Source organism: Pygocentrus nattereri, chromosome 15, assembly GCF_015220715.1.
Source record: "Pygocentrus nattereri isolate fPygNat1 chromosome 15, fPygNat1.pri, whole genome shotgun sequence".
Taxonomy (NCBI): domain Eukaryota; kingdom Metazoa; phylum Chordata; class Actinopteri; order Characiformes; family Serrasalmidae; genus Pygocentrus; species Pygocentrus nattereri.
Window position 1 is genome coordinate 35,603,258 of NC_051225.1, and position 21,411 is coordinate 35,624,668.

The 21,411-nt window shown below is 41.5% G+C and overlaps 1 protein-coding gene across 1 annotated transcript in view; it reads left to right on the plus strand.

Moving 5' to 3' along the window:
- Positions 1–21,411, plus strand: part of adamts17 (ADAM metallopeptidase with thrombospondin type 1 motif, 17) — a 178,222-nt gene that overhangs the window by 131,677 nt on the left and 25,134 nt on the right. Inside the window, exons 17-19 of the mRNA XM_037545550.1 lie at positions 422–579; positions 6,522–6,681; positions 17,648–17,783. Coding sequence (XP_037401447.1) covers positions 422–579; positions 6,522–6,681; positions 17,648–17,783 — 454 coding nt within the window. The remainder of the gene's footprint in view (positions 1–421; positions 580–6,521; positions 6,682–17,647; positions 17,784–21,411) is intronic.

The following is a 21,411-nucleotide window of genomic DNA, read 5'->3' on the forward strand; positions in this document are numbered from 1 at the left end:
AATCCACAGCTATACTGACCCGCACTCCTCTGTGTTGTTTTTTCATCCCTCATTCCTTACATAGACTCCCATTCATTTCCAGCAACACAAAGCTAACTCTTGGCAACTCCCTACAAACACCCACCTGGGATACCAAAGTAATCGCCTAGCAACAGCCTAGCAGGAAGTGGGAACCAGTTCAGCTACGCAACCATTCTGAATTTCCTTTAGAAAATGCATGTTTCTAGTTGTTGTTGTTGTTGTTGTTGTTATTATTATTATTATTATTATTATTATTATTATTATTATGATGATGATTAGTAGTAGTAGTAGTAGCAATTTGCTTTTGAATTCAGCAAAGAATCTGTAGTTATCATGTCATTTTCCATGCTTTGCATCTGTATTGTCTTATGCATAACCTTTATTATTCCCTCTTTTTCAGCTTTGAAAGACTCAGGCAAGAGATCCATAAACAACGACTGGAAAATCGAGCTGCCAGGGGAGTTTGAGCTCGCCGGCACCACTGTCCGCTACGTTCGGAGGGGGCTGTGGGAAAAGATGTCTGCCAAGGGGCCCACTAAGACGCCTCTCCACCTCATGGTAAACTCATCAGGCCTCAGTCCGTACCCCTGGGGAACACCTTTACCTCTTTTAACAGCTCAACACTCTTTCACACATTTGTTTGTCCTTTTTAGGAGGAACAAACCCGTACGTTTGGTTTGGCTGTTTGTTTCACTAAAAGCTTTTGTGACTTCATTGAAAAGGGCAGAACCATTTTCCATGACCTGAGAGCCTTGCTGTATGCTTAAAATGAGCAAAGCGTGCCACTTTGCACTTGGAAAGCTCTTGGTTTTCTTAATCCAGAACAAACACGCCAAATCACTGGGAAACAGCACGCGTCAATCATTCTTAGAGTAATAACTGTTTTGGTAGACCTGGACCTTCAAACCTTCACGGTGCTGGAACAGCTTTTCCCAGCTCTGTTCTCCGGAGACAGATATCTACATGACATCATCATGACATCATGCACTTTGCTAAGCCCTTCATTTTAGCCAGGCATCAGATGAAAACGAAATCTTCTTCACACCTTGTTCCAGTTAGGTTTTTCCCTGAAGCTCTTCAGGAACATGCAAGATACAATCAACACTGCTCCCTACAGTCAGGAAAGTTCTGGAGGATAATGCTGTGTTTTGCTAGAGGAGCCCGAAGGAGCAATGTGAAAGCTCCACCAATTAGTGCAATAAAGAAATGAAACGGGCTCGGAACAGCCCCCCCCCTTGGATCATAGCCACTTAACTTCAAACAGCTCAAGTGTTTTCATCCCACTCTGGAATATTTTAGCAAAATTGAGGAGCTCCAGGGCTTTCGGAGTGGCTGTGACGCAGGTTCATCTGGGTTTACATGAATGATTTGATGCAAACCACCTTAAAGCAAGAGTTGTAGGTGTTGCTATTCAGATGTTAATGTGTCATGCATTTACAACATGGCATCATAATTTCACATGAGATGCACTGACTAATCTACATCTTATTAATCAGGCCTACATACTACAGAAAACATGTTTAGCTGTTTCCTCTACATGATGTTTTAACCTGCTTGCTGCAGACTGCGTTAAGCCAAGAGGGGGTGTTGCTTTTTAAATCTGCTATCTTAATTTCATATAAAACACTTCTTAATCAGCAATTTATCAATCCGGTGTTTATAATAAGGAAACATTTAGCTAGATATTGAGTGCTTTTATAAACTTTTTATGGAATGTAACAGCAAGTGCTAAGACTCCTCTTCAACTTTTGACAAACCTTCATGTGTGCTGGTTTGTGGGTCACTACACACTCAGTGGCCACTTTATTAGAAACACCTCCCTTGCAGTACCACCTTGATGGTGTGCAGTTATAGTCTAGCACAGAACTCGGCAAATCCCTGGGCCGGCTATGCTTTTATTTTATTTTAAATTCATTTTGCTATGACCTGAACCGGCCGATGTTTATTCCAAATATGTCAAAACTGCAACAGAAAAAAGGGAATGAATATTTATTCTAAAATAATTCTAAATAAAATGAAATAGTTTTTTTAAATTCTGCCTGTTTGCTTGAGCTAGACACCGGGCATCTTTTCTATCTGTATAACTGCCTACCCAGAGATTGCTGTTGGAGAAAGGGGATCAGACCACACACTGTGTTGCAGTGCATACTGGGGAATGTAGTGCAAGTCAGGGTGAAACGAGTGTCATGGGCCTTGTGCTTGACACATTGGTTCTAGCTCTTCTATGGTCATCAGTGAATAGATTTTAGAGTGGCCAGGGACATTTATACACTGCTGGTTGTACCTTGCTCTTAATAAAGGGGGGCACAACTTGACCTCTTTAACCTCCTTGCTTGTCATTCATAGGGAGAAAACCAGTGGCAGTGTCATTTTCAGATTGACCTGTGAAAAAGGTGTTAATGCGGAAGAGTAAATAGTGGCGTTAAACGGCTTCCAGTCACACTGTACACAATGGCTGATAGGAGAGGAAGGAAAAAGCCAATGAATGTGCTTGTTCAAAGATCACTCAGGCAGCCACTCTGTTCACAAACCATTAGCCTGCTTAGCTTAGCCCCTCAGCGATAGAGAAAACAGCCTCCCTCAGATTGAAGAGAGATAGTGGAGAGCCCTTACTCTGGTGTGTTTGAGCCAGCAGGAAGAGTCGAGTGCCATTACTTGGACATGATTACAGAGAATGGATGAGAGTACTTTCTCTGTCTCGCTCCCGGCAATATGCTGGCTAACCAGTGTGAAGCTCTTCGGATCTTCATGGCCTGATGGAGTCAGTTATTGATGTTGCTGGGAGTCTATCTGCTGATGAACTGACAACACTTGTAATTATGTTTTGTTTTGTTTTTTGTTTGAAGCTCTAGTTTGACAAAAAATGCATTCCAAATTTCAATGTAGCCAATCAGCCAAGAAAAGACTGCCTCTTTAATTTTGCACTAAAACAAAGCTAACAAGTAAACACAGCTTTTTTTAGTGTAAAGCTACACCACCTAAGATTGTTCTGTTAAAATGAAAAGAAGTTACGTTAATGAATTGGACTACATCACACATCTTAATGTATTGGCATCATGTGCACAGGCTCAAAAAGAAGGCCCGGCTCGAGGTTTAAGTCTCGAATGCAAAATCAACATTATACTATATTAAGAGGATATGATGACAGTAGTAGATAATTCACTCACATCCTCAGAAGACTCATCCTTCACCAAGTTTTGGCTGATTTTTCTTTTGATTCTCATTTAAAGTGTTCTCTGTCATCACATTCATCCACTCGGGGAAGGGGTCCGAAACACAACCTACGTTAGAGAGTGTTCTTCCATGTGTTGCATGCAATTACACATTTCCACAAAAGAGGTTTCTGAACACTTTAACTCATAAGTGGCTTGTTGCCACTTAGAATTGTTGACTTTGACAACTGCGCATTTAAAGAGGAGAAAAATATGGACAGCTCAGTGAATGTGAGCTTTGTTAGCCAAGCTATTCAGCTATCAGTAGTGATATAATAATCAGTCAACTCGGAGTACCAGGATCCGACAGCATACCAGGCAGAGTTCTCAGAGAATGCGCCGAACAGCTGGCTGATGTTCTCAGACATATTCAGTCGTTTCGACATGCTTCAAGTCCACCATCATCATCCCTGTGCCGAAGAAGTCTCCAGTGTCCTGCCTCAATGACTACCGTCCCTTTGCACTCACTCCCATCTTCATGAAGTGCTTCAAGAGGCTTGTCATGAGGCACATTAAAGACCAGCTTCCTCCTTCATTGGTCCCACTGCAATTTGCATATCGCCCCAACCGCTCAACAGACGATACCATCTCCACCACACTCCACCTGGCTCTCTCCTACCTAGACAATAAAGACACCTACGTCAGAATGCTGTTCATAGACTTCAGTTCAGCATTCAACACCATCACACCGCAGCAGCTGATTGGAAAACTGAGCCTGCTGGGCCTGAACACTTCCCTCTGTAACTGGATCCTGGATTTCCTATCTGAGAGACCTCAGTTAGTCAGGATAGGAAATAACATCTCCAGCGCCACCACACTGAGCACCGGTGCCCCTCAGGGGCTCAGTCCACTGCTGTTTACTCTGCTGACTCACAACTGTACTGCAAAGTACAGCTCAAACCACATCATCAAGTTCGCTGATGACACGACTGTGGTGGGTCTGATCAGCAAGAACGACGAGTCAGCATACAGAGAGGAGGTGCAGCGGCTAACGGACTGGTGCAGAGCCAACGACCTGTCTCTGAATGTAGACAAAACTAAGAAGGAGGTGACCACCCCCCACTGAACATCACTGGCTCTGCTGTGGAAATCGTCAGGAGCACCAAGTTCCTCAGTGTCCACATCACAGAGAACCTCACCTGGTCCCTCAAGTCCAACTCCATAGCCAAGAGAGCCCAGCAGCGCCTCTACTTCCTGCGGAGACTGAAGAAGGCCCATCTTTTTTGTTCCTTGTTGCACCGTGATGTTCCTGAAGGAACGTAATTTCACTCCACTGTGTACTTGTACATAGATGGAATGACAATAAAAGCCACTTGACTTGACTTGAGTACATTGAGGGAGGCCCTCATTTACAATGTAGCCGAGCATTATACAAAAACAAACAAGATATTAAAAAGAGCCCAATCCCATTTCTTATTTTTACCCCTACCCCTTGTTTTCGAGTGTAACCCTCCCCGTGAAACTGAGTTACAAGGGGTAATGGTTGAAATCTTCCCCCTATGAAATGGGACAACCCTTCAAGAACCGGATACGTCATCAGTTGTCGTCAGTGACTTTTACGTAAACAGACGAGACAAGGTTTTCCAGCTATTTCCAATACCCCGCCTCCAGTTGTGGTGATCTCACTTGTGTGGGCTCTAGGCATCTATTTGCGATTGTCAAATGTTTGTATGCAATGAAGCAGCTTTAAAACAAATGACTCACTCCCAAAGTGGTTTTGCAGCACTTTTTGATTTTAGAAAATGCTGCTTATTCTCTGCTCGGAACTGGATGAGCTGTCTGGAGTCCCTGGAAAGATAGAACATAGGTACGTCATTGTAACAGTGTTAAGATCTCAAATAAACCAATACTATTTCTTGCAATGTGGAAAACCCAGAATGTTTTCGTTAACAGCTACTAGCACTACTCTGTAGGCGGCCGTGCCAGCCTGCAGTGACAGCAGAGGAGGAAAGTTCAGGAGGAAGTTCAGCTCCTCACTGCGTAAATACATTTAGGGCATCTTGGACCTTCAAAGAGGGGGATGACAATTATTTATTATCGCCACCAATTCTTCACTGATATGAAGCTGAATTTGATCGACTTTTCCCGTTCCACCTTAAATGGTGTAGCAACCTCTGGTACTAGAACGTAAGTTTTTAAGGTAGACCAGGAAATTTCGCTAGGTAGTGACATCAGCATATTACTAGTGATTTTTATGCATGTTATGAAGGAAATGACCATGAAATGCTATTACAATACAACGGCTTTTTAACAGAGAAAATACATTTATGTGTATCTCTTTGGTCGCTTGAGCAGCCATCTGGGAATTGTCTTATAACAGTCCATTTGTAGAGTTGCCTCTGAAAAATCAGAAGGGCCATGTAGCCCTAACACTTCACCCTACCCCTCCATCTCAACAACAACCGGGACAACTGTTTTCCTTTACATTGTGCAGTATTGAATGGACCGAAAGAAATGGCCCAAAATGCCTTGGAAAAACATCTGGTTCAGTTGACTTACATTAAAAATAAAGTTTTATAGTTTTATTTAAAGTTATCATTTTGGAGATACAAGGATTTGTTCTGACAACAGTGATATATTACATTTTTCTCCATTTTTGTAGATAAGATTAAGATTAAGTGATACTTTTTTGATCCCACAAACGGGGAAATTCCACCTCTGCATTTAACCCATCCGTCAAGTGAAACACCACATACACACTAGGGGGCAGTGAGCACACTTGCCCGGAGCGGTGGGCAGCCCTATCCACGGCGCCCGGGGAGCAGTTGGGGGTTAGGTGTCTTGCTCAAGGACACCTCAGTCATGGACTGTCGGCTCTGGGGATCAAACCGGCAACCTTCCAGTCACAGGGCCAGATCCCTAACCTCCAGCCCACGACTGCCCCAAATATCAGTTATCATAGATCAAGATATCAGTATATCATAGATTGTCAGAGGCCAAATAAACAAGAATAACTGGGGATATATTCCTCTTATTTGCCTTCATAGGGAAAGGATGCTTTCTCATACCTGTATCAGACATCTATCATTAGTCTTAGTGACAGCTATCCTGTGTCCACTGTGATTATTTACCCCTTATACTACACCTCAAGTCATTAATCAGTGCAAAGGGCAGTACAGTGGTACCGATTCTACATCAGGCTCTATAAATTTGATATCATTCGAATAAATAATAGAATAAAATTCCCAGAATGCTGGTTCTTTCCCAACCTTTCCAGTCGATCTCAGCTGCACTGACCTCTTTTTTTATTGATCTTCTCTCAGTATTCCACTCTGCTTCTCCTCCCAGGTTCTCCTCTTCCATGATCAGTCATATGGGATCCACTATGAGTACACAGTGTCTCTGAATCAGTCTCAGGAGAGCAGCAGTGAGGTGCAGAGAGAGCCCGAGTACCTGTACCTGTGGACACACAGCAGCTGGGAAAGCTGCAGCGTCCAGTGTGGAGGAGGTCAGTGCGAACAGCACCTTACATGATAAAAAAGATGTGTGCTGCCTGTCAAAAGCTTGGGGACACCTAGATTTTTTAAGGTTTAGCCTTTTTATAATAACTACTGGCAAAAGCTCTGGCCAAATCTGGCGTGAATAAACACTAAGGCTTTAAGTGAAGGGAGTTCCTGATTAGAAGAAAGCCCGTCTTATTGCTCTTATTAAGTCTGCCTTGAGTCTAACTGAATCAAGCAGGCCGCTGGTTTGCTGTTAGACTTAATGGAGGTAGATGAAGGGTTGGCAGAGCGCAGGCTGAATGTGGGCCTGCTCTCCAGCTGCTTCTCAAAGCCTTGACGTGAAGGTCTAAATGGGCGGACAGCACAGCTGCTCAATTATACCTGACTACATACGATCTGAGGACTAGTACAGTGATTACATTTATGAGAGAGGACTAAAGGGGAGTGTGGAGGAAATGACCTCAGCTCAGGGGTTTATAAGAGATGAAGTATCACAGGATAAAGAGGATGAAATGTTAAGTCATTCTAACAAAGGTAGGTTATTGTTGGTGATAACACACGCATGCTGTTGCTTTGTGTTTGTAAGTTGAAAAGGAGGTGCGTTATTATGATTTGAATTCAGAGAATTTTTTTTGTGGCGTGTTCAGTCTTTTTCTCATATGTCTGTCACATTGTTTTCATTTTATGAGATCAAAACTAAAGGAAAACAGTCAGTGGTGCAAAATCAAACCTATCGATACAGAAAGTGAAGTTTGGAATAACATCAAATTAATAATTGCTGTTATTTTATTCAAAAATAGTTACAGAGTGTATATTCACAAAGCTAGACACCAGAAGGTACTTTTCAAATTTGAAGTTTTGGGGAAAAACCCACAAGTTATTAAATGATAAATAATAAACTGTAATTATCCCTTTAAATGGCCAGGGCCCATCAGTGGGTCAAACCTTTTATTACGCACTTCTATAACCTAAGAATAGTTGAGCCAATTTGTATTTTAGTCCCTTAGTTACTGAATAATAGGCCCTAGTATTTAATAAGCCTGGAATTTTAAGGGGATGACTACTTACAGTAATTTATTGATATGTGCCTCAGAATTTGATCAGCACTTTTTTCAAATGAAAGACATTCTGACGTTCTGCAGAAAGAGGCTACCATAAAAATATTGTACATGCGTCTTCAAGAAATGTTTTATATGATTGAAAAGCATTAAAATGTTTGGATTGTGTAAATATAATTAGTTATGTAACTATGTAACCATGCAAGTTACTATTCTTGATTATCTTCTTCTTATTGTTATTATACCTATACAATTATACCTCAATTTTCTAGCTAGAACCATGAAATGCTGCAGTATTGTAGAACTTATATGGAAAAAGTGTGATTGCATGCCTATTTTATGCACATCATTAATTTAAATACAGTTTTTTTTCCATAGAAAATGAATGAAAGCTTGCTGTCACACGGGACCTCTCTCTCTCCCCCCATAGACATTACATACAGACATACACATGCATACATATTAGCAACCCAAAGAAATACCGGAGTAATGGCCAACAACTCCTTAGCAACCATCCGAGATGCTGTAGCATTGGCCTAGCAACACCTCAGCAACCTCCTGGGATACCATAGCAATGGCTTTTTAGCACCTGAGCAACCACCAGGGATACCTTCATGATGGCCTACTTACCTGGGATACCGTGCATGGACTGGTCAGCTAAAAGTTTGTTCATGAACTTTCCCCCTCTAGTTTTGTAAATTACATTTCAATATTATAACAAAATGATGGTTGTGACTCTAGAATTCTATATAATACATGAAGTAGAGAAATTAAGTAGTGAAAGCGTGCATTTCCCTTTATAATGAAGTTGACAGCTAGTTGCTTTGAGTCTGGAACAGATCTAGATTCATACTTACACAAGTAGACTCAAGGTGTAAGGGAATAATTTAGTCCTCTGTGAGACTGCACAGCTCGCTGTGTTGATGAAGTCAGCTTTTACTGAAGCTGACTGATGACCTGTCATTCAAAGATGCTGCACAATATAGCACAAAAACTGCACACAATCACCCTTATTCTGAAAAGACACATCACGCTTCCCCCTGCCAGCCTCCAAATTACTCTCCTCTGGACCGTAGCTGTGCTCCCTGTGGAGAGTGCAGCACTGGAGTATCTTCTGTGAACAGGGACAATAATGAGTATTGTATGTGTGCTTGCAGGCGGTCGACTGCAACACTGTGGGCAGTCTCAGCCTCCTTCATACATACCGACTCTGAAATGGGCATGGTTAAAGGAATAGTTTATCAGAAAATCTGATTTACACTGTTTTACCCCTCGTACTCCAAATGTACTTGATTTGCCAAGACATGTCTGGTGTCTGACATTTACTTCTTTTAGAGCAGGGGATACAAGGCTAATGTAGTTGTAGACAGAAATACAGACTAAATTCAGGCTTCAAAATGTCCATTTTTGTTTTTAGCTGTGCAATATGTTTTTTTTAATCAGTGTAATTTTTTAGATGATGATTTAGGCTTGTGGTTTTCTATTCTCCATGCTACTTGGAGAATAAACCTCCTTTACTAACTACATTGGTTGTATATATTTGTCCAAATGTGAGACTCGACTGCTCACATGAAACATCCAAACTGCCTGCTATGGAGCCAGAGAGCCAAGACTGAGCAATTTGGGCTGAGTGTTAGCAGCTGGGGACACTCTACATAAAAGGTGCTCACACGCTGTTCAGCACTCAGTCTTGAGTTCATGCTGCTATGCACAGGTTGTTCTGACTCAGCCAGTGTCTTGGTTTGATGACCAGCCACTTTTCTTGTTTTCTGCTTTTCGCCTTTTACTTCATTCCTTGTTTGATTTGTTCATCCCAGCTCTTAATGTCTTTCATTTTCTTAATCATATTTATTCATTTCCTCTATTGGTCGGCAGGTGATTCATCCCATAGCTCTTCTGACTACTAACAGAAGGGTTTTGAGTTCAATGCTCATTCAAGGTGAACCCCGTGGTCTGTAACAGCACAACACGTTATTTCTCAAATATGTGTCTTAAATTTCACGTTTGAGTTCTCAAAACCGCCTCCCACTTCTAGTAGATTTTCTAAGAGACCCAAGCTTTGTTATTTGTAGATTGTGAAAAAATTCATATCATCGTATGTGCTCAAGTGTGTTATACTACTACTCTTATTTTTGTGTTTTGTATGCAGCCCCTTCTATAAGACAAGTTTACCAAGATGGGACCATTTTTAAAATACCATAGCTCATGTTTCACTACTGATACCATATGGATCAGATTGTTTTTGAGACATGTATATGGATCAGATTTGTATTTTGAGACATGTATAATATTTCATGATATATATGGTAATAATAAGCCTATCTAATGTTAATATAAAATATGAACATATTTTTTTACATTATTTATTATATTTATCAGATCATCACTGCTATTATAGTCACTACACTGTGATTTTACCAGAACTATTATGAGAAATATCAGCTTTTATAAATAAACTTTTACAGCAGACTAAATGTCAGGTTTGTGACAGGTTTAGACTGTAAATGTTGTGCTTCAGAAACGTTTTGGATTAATTCAAAGTTTCAGGCCCAAATAAGCTCTAAGCTACATTAGCCATGCCATCCTTGTAGCTCCAGTGCAGAAGCCAACTTTAGACACCAAACGTACCTTTTCAGTTCGACAACATTTGCAGTACAGGTAAAATTCTAAACGTTAACCTAAACTATTTCTTTAAAGTGTATCTGCCATCTCTGGAGCGGATGCTGCTGGAGGAAATGGGGACAGTGCTTGTGTGCTAATCTCTCGCAGGGAGCCGTGTGGTGACACCTAAAGCAATTTCCAATCAAAAAGCCATTTGCAAAAGCGCGCCTTATCAGGTCATTGTTTCTGAAAGAATAGAGGTGTAATTGTGTGTGAGATTCGATTTGCAGCTTTGTGAAGTGAAACGGCTCTGAAACTCTTTTCTCCCGGTACTGTACGTTCTCAGTCCGCTAATCTGCTGATTTTGTGAAGTATGTTTTCCTTTTTACATCCAGTTGTATTCAGGATTGCAATCACACTGAATTGTGGTTTATTTTAAGGTGGATAATTATAATGTCGGAGTGTTGAGTACCCCTCAAACTCTCTGTAGACCAACTGAAACAAAGCAAAGCAGGAATAAATGCAGAATGTCTTTTATAAATCCCTGTCAGTAATGACTCAGAAAGACTGGTGATCCTTGTATTAGTGGATGGAGAGAATGGTATGTCTATTGTAGGGTTCGGTGGATGGTGACTGTTGGTGTTGAAAACTCCACTGTCCCGCTCGAGGCTTTAACAGGTTATTATTACTACCATTATAACCATAAATAGAGTTGCAACGGTTACTTTAAAATGTATTCAGGTACAGTTTACTGACTAACTATTAAAATCTGTAGCCTAATCCAAGGGATTACTATATTGAAGAAACATAATCTGATTATTTCTGTTGCATTTGAATTACTATTATTAGCGAAATGGCCAAATCTAAGTGGAGTTAAATATGGAAATATTTCAAGCAGACATGAAAAATGCATAGATTGTCCCTCAGCTTTCAGTGGTTTCGGCAGATCACAGAAATCAGTATGTCCTACGAGTTTATGAAGGCACTGATTTCTAAGAGGAAGCTGATTGTTTTAGTTACAAATGCTTAGAGTTTACACGTTTTTAGAACTTGTGCACCAATGTTCAGAAACTGTTAAAGAAGGAAATCATTTGAAATCATGAAAATAAAAACATCTTTTTTGTTGTTAAAATTGAAAGAAGGAGGATTACGGAGGCAGGAGTGCGTGCGCTGCTGTGAGTCACCTGAAATAATCATTTAAAAGTCTTGTCGTGTCTTGTCGGGAGTTTATGTCTTTACACGTTAATGTCACGCGCAATCTCAAAAAGAAGGTCCTGCTTCACAAGGTGTTTGTGCTGCACAGCTCACATTCACAATCTACACTGACCAGCCACTTTATTAGGTTCAATTTCTTGTTAACACAAATAGCTAATCAGCCAATCACATGACCACAACTCAGTGCATTTAGGCATGTAGAGGTGGTCAAGACAACTTGCTGAAGTGCAGACCGAGCATCAGAACGGGGAAGAAAGGGGATTTAAGCGACTTTGAACGTGGCGTGGTTGTTGGTGCCAGACGGGCTGGTCTGAGTATTTCAAAAACTGCTGATCTGCTGGGATTTTCACGCACAACCATCTCTAGGGTTTACAGAGGATGGTCCGAAAAAGAGGAAATATCCAGTGAGCGGTCAGTTGTGTGGACGAAAATGCCTTGTTGATGTGAGAGGTCAGAGGAGAATGGACATCTGGTTCCAGATGATAGAAAGGCAGCAGGAACTCAAATAACCAACCAAAATCTCTGAGGAACGTTTCCAACACCTTATTGAAAGTCTGCCATGAAGAATTAAGGCAGTTCTGAAGGGAAAAGTGGGTCCAACCTTTTACTAGCAAGGTGTACCTAATAAAGTGGCTGCTGTGTGTAAGCATTGCAGTCAGCTGTTGCAGCTAAAACACATCTTCAGTCATGCAGTGCAGGGCAACTCTGCACTAGCACACTTACAAAATCCATTTGACCCATGACGTTCAGTCTTATGTTTAATGTTTGTTTCTCCTTTCCCCCATGACCCAGAAGGATAAGCGGTTTAGAAAATGTGTGTGTTTGCTCCATTCGAACTTCATTTAAATCTCTAGAAACAGAGAGTAAAGTTATACTCGGCTGCTTGCTGCTACATTAGGGAGACACTGTTTATCTCTCGGCTGTTAACATAAGCCAAAGTTATCTAAAGGCTAGCATTGTTCACATCTGTGTTAATTAGCTGATATTATCGTTACCTTTCAAAGGAAACTGCATAAGGATCAGCCTATTATATCGATTTTGTCGAGGTAAAAGAAAAACCACATGACTGAAACCATAGGATTCTCTGATAACTCAATGATTTGTTGACAGTTTGACTTGATGCACGCATTGGACATTTCCAGTGTCCACGTCCTGAAGGCTTTATGATGCAATGCTATTAAGTCACAACTGTAATATAATAGCAATAATTGGAGCTAATTTTACACCAATTCATTACAGAATGGTCACACTACATTTTGTACCATGTTGCTCCCATCATTTCACAAATGATTTTGACAGAAGATGAGTTGTGTGCTCCATTTTCTCATTAGGCTGAATTGATGTTCTGTAAATCTTGCCGAGTTTGGCAGTAATTGCAACGAGTGAACGCATTTGTGTAGGTGGACCGTAGCTAGGTCAGTTGCTGGCAAGTCCACATCCCTCCAGACAGTATTTCTGAGACTTCTGCTTTCAGTTAGCTTGTCACAGTCTGCTGCAGAAGAGAAAGAAGTTATGTTGCCCTGGTTACTGTACAGCACAGCGCTGTAGAATGTTTTCAGACAAAACAGCAGGAGCCAATTGTTGACCCCTCAATAAGCTCCTGTAGCCTTCGCAGTCGAATCGTCCAGCTGAGGCTGTGGCAGGTATGAGTGCTGGCTCTGAACCAAGCAAGAGAATACCTGAATTTAGAATGGAAAAAGAAGTGATTGACCAGAGACAGAGGAATCCTGAAAGGAAGAACATTGGAATGTCATGCTAGCTACTTTCAAAAGTACATGGATCTCTTATTGTGTGCTAATAGTCCATTTTTATAGCACTTACATGTCTTATACATGTCTTTTATAGCAGATAATTAGGGCAGTAAGCTACACATACAGGAGGTGGAATTCTCATCTCAAGCAGTCTGGATTAGTAGTGGGTTGGAATTCTTTTCCAGGTTTTTCAGAGTCACAGGTGTTTCAAATGAAAATGCAGCAGACCCTCCACCCACTGGTTTCTTCTGGTCTGGTTTCTTCCATAAAGGCATGGCTGGCCTAATGTAGCGCCCCAGCTAGGTACCCATTAGATAGGCGGTTATTTAAATAATTAAATGTAGCTGGGGCCCTGGGTTACTCAGTAACTTCTAAATTTGGTTAGGAATAAGTGAGTGATGAATATATCTGACAGAACATTAAGTTACCAATATACACTCAATATGCACAAGAAATACAAGTACAATACTAGCAGATGACCTCTGAATACACAACAAATAGAACACATCCAACACTGTAGATTTTAGTTTAAAAGCCTGAACAAAATAAAACAAAACAAAAAGGGCCCCCCATACACACACACACACTAACATGCACAACTCGCTCTGGGTCTCTACTAGTTAAACCAACCAGTTCTCTACCTACCTTCGTTGCAGACCTGATACGTGGCTCGGGTGCGTAGTGGCCGAGAAAAAAAATAAATAACGCAATTGGCCTCTTCACTCCAAAGAGCAATAAACTAAATTAAAGAGTGGCTCAGTCTCTCTACCCCACCTCTCTCTCTCTGCTGCAATGGAACGGAGCTCCGTAGTTTGGCCGCCAGGCACACAGGGCAGTGAACTCCAATGTAGCCAGTGGAAACTGGGGCTCTGCCGGTCACCCCAGTCGCTAACTGGAAAGTCTGTACACTGATAGACTTGGGCCGGCGTCGATAATACACACACTATAGGGGAATTCCGCTTACTGAGCGAGTTAACGTAATAACACATGGAGTATAGAGCTAGGGTGCACTTCAGCAGCCTGAGTTATGACTTATGAACAGTACAACGGGCGATACTTTGAGCAGCCAAGCTCTTCAACAATCGACGAACTCCATGTAAAACTCCTAAACGGGCTCTCTGTTCGCCAACCCTGCACTGGGATGTACTCACCGGACGTTCTGACAGTCGTTCAGGGCTCTGAACGCCATATAGTTCACTCCGTCTCCCTGCTCTTTTTCCGGCTCCTACTCGTGTCTCTCTCCCTCCTTTTCTTCTTTTCCACTTCTACTGTTGTTCCTCCCACTCACCCTGCTGATTGCCTGATTACAAGCATTCTGTTTTGTTAGCTGTTATAGGCTCCAAAAGAGGAAGAAGTAAGAATTATTGCAGAAACATAAACAAATAAACATTCTTCTAGATTCCCATGAATATACATTTGAACTGCTAATTCAACCGAAACTTAGCAGAAATCAATTGAACTAAAAGTTTCAACGGGGCTACACCAACATAGACACCAGATTAATTGCCACGCTTCTGTTTCCTCTCGTACTGTCTGAGAAGCCGCCTGGCTCAATCAGCTGTGTCAGACGAGACCGCGGTCAGGGCCTCCAAATTCCTGCAGTGTCATAGCGATGAGCACACACGTGTGAGATGAATGACTTGAGAAGCTGAAGGCTTCTTACTTGAATTTGCTGCTCCATTTAAGTGAAATGGAAAATGTGAACAACACGCTGATGATTAACGAGGACATTTAGCCTTATATTCAGGGTTGCTGTATCCATCCATTTTCCAAGCCGCTTCTCCGTCAGGGTCGCGGGGGGGTGCTGGAGCCTATCCCAGCAGTCTTCGGGCGGAAGGCAGGATACACCCTGGACAGGTCGCCAGTCCATCGCAGGGCAGACAGACAGACACTCACACCTAGGGGCAATGTAACATGTCCAATTGGCCTGACTGCATGTCTTTGGATTGTGGGAGGAAACCCCCGCAGACACGGGGAGAACATGCAAACTCCAAACAGAGAGGACCCCGGTCGCCCGGCCGGGGAATCGAACCCAGGCCCTCCTTGCTGTGAGGCGACAGCGCTACCCACCACGCCACCGTGCCGCCCTGGGTTGCTGTATATGTATGTAAAAAAACATCCATTTATTTGCATGAAGCTGAAATTGACATCTTATTTGCCAGCATCTCATTCCGATTTTCCATTCCACCATGCAGTTGCATTCAGGTGCTTTATACCTTATACGTAGAATATATTTAATAAAATAATCTGATGAATAAGAGGCTTACATCAGCTTACCTCAATAAATGCATCCTTCATCATAAAATACATTAAGTGCTTGCTTGGAAATGTTTAGTGACCAGCTAATGAGCAGCACAGCAGGGCTATGGTCAGGACTGGACTGTTGAACGCGTCTCACTGGCTGATCCAATGCTTCAGGCCAAACCATGCACTTCTGTAATTTACCTACTACACTAATGAGTGCACTTCTAATGGTGCTGCACTGTTTTTACAGACTCGTGTGCTCCTAAGCAGTTTGATAGCAGTAACGCAGCAGGAAATCTCAGCCGTTTAGATTTCAGCTTACATTTTTTATCACTACAGCAACAAATCAAAAAGGCAGTGCACTCAGATATATCAGTTAATATGCTTTAAAGGTGAGATTTATACTGAGTATTGTAAACAAATAGGTGTTTTACGGTCTTTGCCGGAACAGTTATGGCTTTATCTCATTATAAATTGCCACTGCGCTGCCGAATGAACTTGAAGTTGCTTTCCAAAGTGATTCAATGAATTCAGTGCCATCCAAATACTATGGACACTACCTACCACTACTGATGAAGTGTATGGCTCGTGGCATACAGTATGTATGACGTACAGAATGAGACCTAAAGAGGTATTAAACCCCCCCCCCCAGCGTTGGGCTGTGGAGCAGTGGAACTGTGTTCTCTGGAGGGATGGACCTCCATCCAATATCACTGGGATGAGTCGGAGTGTCCAGAACCGACCATCCAACATCAGTATCTGACCTCACTAACGCTCAATTAAATCCTCACAGCAATGTTCCAACATCTAGTGTAAAGCCTTCCCAGAAGAGTAGAGGCTGTTACTGCAGCACAGGAGGGCAAACTGCCTATTAACACCCTTTATTTCTGACCAAAATGCTGGATGAGCAGATGTCCGCAAACATTTGGACTATATAGCCTATATTGGAATTTGATTATTCACGATTTCCATGAGTTCTATGAGTTTCTTTCTCTCTCTCTCCCTCAGTTCCTCTCTTCCTTTCTTCCTCCCTCTTTTATTTTGTCCCTCCCCTGCCCTTCAACAGTCTCCTCTCTGTGGGATTAGCTTCTGACTGCTCATACTTTGCCTTGGCGCATTCATCACTGCTCAAAATGAATAAGATAATCCTGCAGTTTGGCTCCCTGTCACACTTTGAAGCAGCCACTCGTTTGAAGGCAGGTTTTGCAAGCACGTAAGGGTCAACGCATTACCCACAACTCATTTGGTTGGAGTCCAGTTCATTGCTATAAATTGCCTCTGTGAGTTTTGGGTCATTATCTGTAATTAACAGTGTTTTACTCTCTAATTGCCTCTCAATTAGTCGGGACCCTGATGTAGCTGGGTTGGAAGGTTGCGGAGGCCGAACTGGGCAGTGGGTTAGCGTGAAGCTTTTCAGCTGAATAAATCATCCTGATCATATGAAGTCATGTGGAGTAAACATGTATGTTTGTGCAGGTTATGTAATCTAATTACATATTGAGTTGAAACAGGTGCATTGAAGCAGGAAAACTAGAACATGTATGGGTTCAGTGAATCAGTCTGTTTATGATATATTGTTTTCACAAACTGGCACATGTGTATTATATTAAAATGGTGGACCAGGTGTTTTGAATCATCTTTTATGATCTGTTTGAGAGGCTTCTGTAAGCTCGGATGTGGCAGAGCTCTTAGTGCTGGTGTTATTGCTGCTTGACTGCACTACATGATGTAATTACACAGTTAATTACATAGTAATTACACACTGAAACATGTTAGTCCAATTTACATTCTGTATCAGCAGGTTTGATTCTGCAGTTCTGATTTGACATTAAAGTAAAGGGTTTATTTTCTTTCTTTCTGCAATACAGGACTGCACACAACAATAACGGCATCTAATTCAAATCATAATAAAATATCTCCTCTTCTCCTTACAAACACAAGTGTGCACTTTCAAAGCTGCACTTTCCACACAATTTCTCCATTTGTTTCAAGTCAGATATAAGGATAATGCATAATGATAAATGGATAAAAAATGATACAGGCAGCTTCTAATGCTTAACTGTATATTCACTGTTTTAGCTGAAGTGTCTGTCTTTCCTCAGGAGAGAGAAAGACGATGGTTTCCTGCATGAGGATTGTTAATAAGACCATGATGGTGGTGAATGGCAGCTACTGTCAGCCAGAGAACCGTCCAGCACCTCAAATCCGCCGCTGCAACATACACCCCTGCCAGTACAGGTAACACAGCGCTCTGTTACGGTCTGTACTGTACGCTAGAGATCCACTGTTTAATGCTGGAAGCTGCCAACATTGGGGAGATATTGTGGTGGAACAGGAAAAGTAAATCTACAGCAAATAGTCCTTTTTGTGCAGTAAATGTGTCACGATTGGCCCCTCCCAGTCCTGTCCATGTGTTCGTGTTTTGGTTTTGTAACTCCGCCCCTGATTGTATTCACCTGTCCCTCATTCTGTCCATGTCGGCTATATGAACCTGGACTGTTTTGACCACGACCTGGATTTGCCCATAATAAATCTCGCTTATCTCAGCATGTGCGTCCGCCTCCTCGCTCCCCCTTACAAAATGTTTGCAATATGCAAACAATCACAAAGTTGTTCACTAACTTTTGACTATGTGACCAATCCCAGTTTCAGATAAGTGTTTTGATGAGTAACGTTATTTACCAACAAAGGAATCATTTTGGTCAAAGTAATGCAGGCCCTTTTTAACCACATCAGGGATTCATCAATGTGTTTTTAATATATATTGCAAACCATATTGCTAAATGCAATCAGTGCTTACTGCTGTAATCATGTATGTTGATGGTTAATTCAGTGATTGGGGCTAAAACTTTACTGAACAATATCTGACCCTTGTAATAGCAAGGTCCAATCCCATTTGACCCCTTTCACCTACCCCTCCGTTTTGTGCGTTCATGCCTAGCTGATGACTCGGTAGCTAACTAGCTAAATTTCTTATTCCACCTTAAATGGTGCAGCACTTGGATTCCGGCACCTCATCCATCTTAACTGCGGCTCCATTTAAGGTGGAACATGAGAATCCGAACAAGAAGCTGGCAAATATCTGACTTCAGTTTCACATCACTGAAGAATTAGGGGTGGGCAATAATAAATAAGTGTCACACCCCAACTCTTTGAAGGCGTATGATGTCCTAAATGTAACTAAAGCCCAGCAGTGAGGAGCTGAACTTTACCTTCCTCTGCTGTCACTACAGACTGGCAGGGGCGCCTACAGAGCAGCGCTAGTAGCCTTTTAGTGAAGTCATGCTCTTTTTATTTGAGGGTCCCATTTCGTAGGCAAGATTACAACCACTACCCAACAGGTGCAGAATTGCATGGATCTCTGAAGCCAATATTAGGAATCCATGTCTAAGCTGGTTTTCCTTTACTCCCACACCCTGTATTAAATAAAAACATTCCAAAGCTGAAATGTTTTGCTGTACCTACAATTTTCCTCCGAATGTCACCAGATTCACTGAAATACATGGTCAAAATGTGAATGCTGAATGCTGTTCAGTAGCATGGTGCATGAAGCAGTACAGAAGTCTAAATAGACTAGTATTCATTGTATTTCGACTGCTAAATGCCTCGACATCCAGAGAATCGAGTGGTAAAAATGTACTCGGGACAAAATGTACCAGGTAATATTTTAATAATATTGTAATATTTTTGTTTTTTTGCCATTCATTTTTCCAATAGAGAGGAACTGCTTAAACCTGGAGATTCTAATATGGGCGTGAGGCTGACTTCAAAATGACACATGATTTCAGACCTCTGCAGCGTTTAATCCATATCATTCAGCCCTAGCACAAATGGTAGTCAGTGCCATTTCACTGAGACACTTAGTTGGAAAAACGTGCATAAAACATTCCCAGCACAGCTCTGTGAACTAAAACTCCGTCCAAACATAATACATTCTCTCCTCTGTTCTCATCAACCCTTCACAGGGAGCGGCTTTGGAAAAAGCAGCAGATGAAGAGACGCTTACAACACAAAGACGCTCTGATTAGCTCCTGTTATCAAATGTTTCCACTCATTGCTCTAAAACAATACTAATAGCGTGCATTTGTTTGTAGGTCCACTGAGGATGTTATTGAATCAAATGCTGTGAAGTGAGCTCAGTTAGGCGTTGGGTTGCTGCCACATGCCTTATATTGGACCATTGTGTGTCTGCAGGCCGGCTTTGAGCTTCACTTTAGGTCTAGCTAAACTGAACTTATAATATTTGGCCTCCAGGACAAGAGAATACTGATAAACTGATAATAGCTAATGTCTAGTGAATGTATGTCTAGCCACATATTCCCCTGTTGTTATATACACGCTCTGTTCAGCCAGCTACTGTCACAATTATATCAGATCCAGCAGCCAGTTTTTTTTTTTTAACTTTGATCGAATTTAATGGATTACCATTTAGGAAAAAAAAATGCAGCATAATTTCCCAACCGTAATTTGATAGATTGCGGAAAATATATATCTCAGTTTCCCAAAAGTGTCTGAAAAGTTTGAAAGCACTGTACATTCTAATGAAAATGTCACGATTGAATTACTGAATAAAAATGCCTGCAAATATTTAGTGGTATAAGGCAGCTCCTTCCTTGATATAAAGAGCAGGATTTGTTTAAGTGGTACTTTGTTAATCCCACAAACGGGGAAATTCCACCTCCGCATTTAACCCATCTGTGAAGTGAAAAACCACATACAGACTAGTGAACACACACACTAGGGGGCAGTGAGCACACTTGCCCGGAGCGGTGGGCAGCCCTATCCACGGCACCCGGGGAGCAGTTGGGGGTTAGGTGTCTTGCTCAAGGACACCTCAGTCATGGACTGTCGTTGGTGGGGTTTGAACCAGCAGCCTTCCGGTTACAGGGCCAACCTCCCTAACCTCCAGCCCACGACTGCCCACGACTGCCCCCATTTAAATAATGGTTTGACAAATTATGATGCTGTAATATTCCTGTTATATGTATTGTAGTGTCATTAAGCACATCCAAATTTTCTGGGGAAAAAATAGGACTCCTGTGGGAGATTAACCTATACTTGCCATTAAAAATGAAGGCTGTAGTAGGTGTAGGTGTAGTAACAGTAACCAAAGTGACAGGGTTGTTTTTTTTTATGTGGCGAATAGTCTTCAGGGCTGGCTCTGGCATTTTGGAAGCTCTAAGAAGAATTTTTAGGGGTCCGAGGCACTCCCCCCAAACCCACGCTGCAAAAAATAGCATCTTGTCAAGTAAACTTATCTTAAATTTAGTCAATATATCCAAAATGTCTTCTGTTGACATTGTGTTGAGCTTATCTTATGATACTTTAACTTATTTATAAACATTTTTTACTTGTTTTAAGTAATTTATTAAGTAAAATTATCTCATTATACTGGCAGATCATTTAAAAAGTGTGCTTGAAATCAGCTAAATGATGTGCTAGTTTAGTGAGAATTTTACTAAATAAAATTACTTAAAGCAAGTGAAAATGTTTGGAAATAAGTTAAATAATCTTCTAATAAAATACACAACCATCTCAAAATAAGTAACTAATAGATATATCGACTAGAATTAAGATAATTTCATTTGATAATATACTTTTTTTGCAGTGTACACCTTAAATGTAAATAGCGTAACAATAAATGCATCATTTTCTGAGGTCTGAAGCTGTTATTTTGCATGATTATCTTATTTGATGTGCTCCTAGTAGGACAAACAATTGTATTCTAATTGTCGTCATGACTTTCAGCTTCCGTCCAGTCACTTTTTCCCTTGCTGGAGACAGCATAATGGTACAGTTATGACCCAGTAGCTGTCAGAGGGTCCCTGGTGGTGCGCTAATTTTGTAGATCAACAATGATAACTGT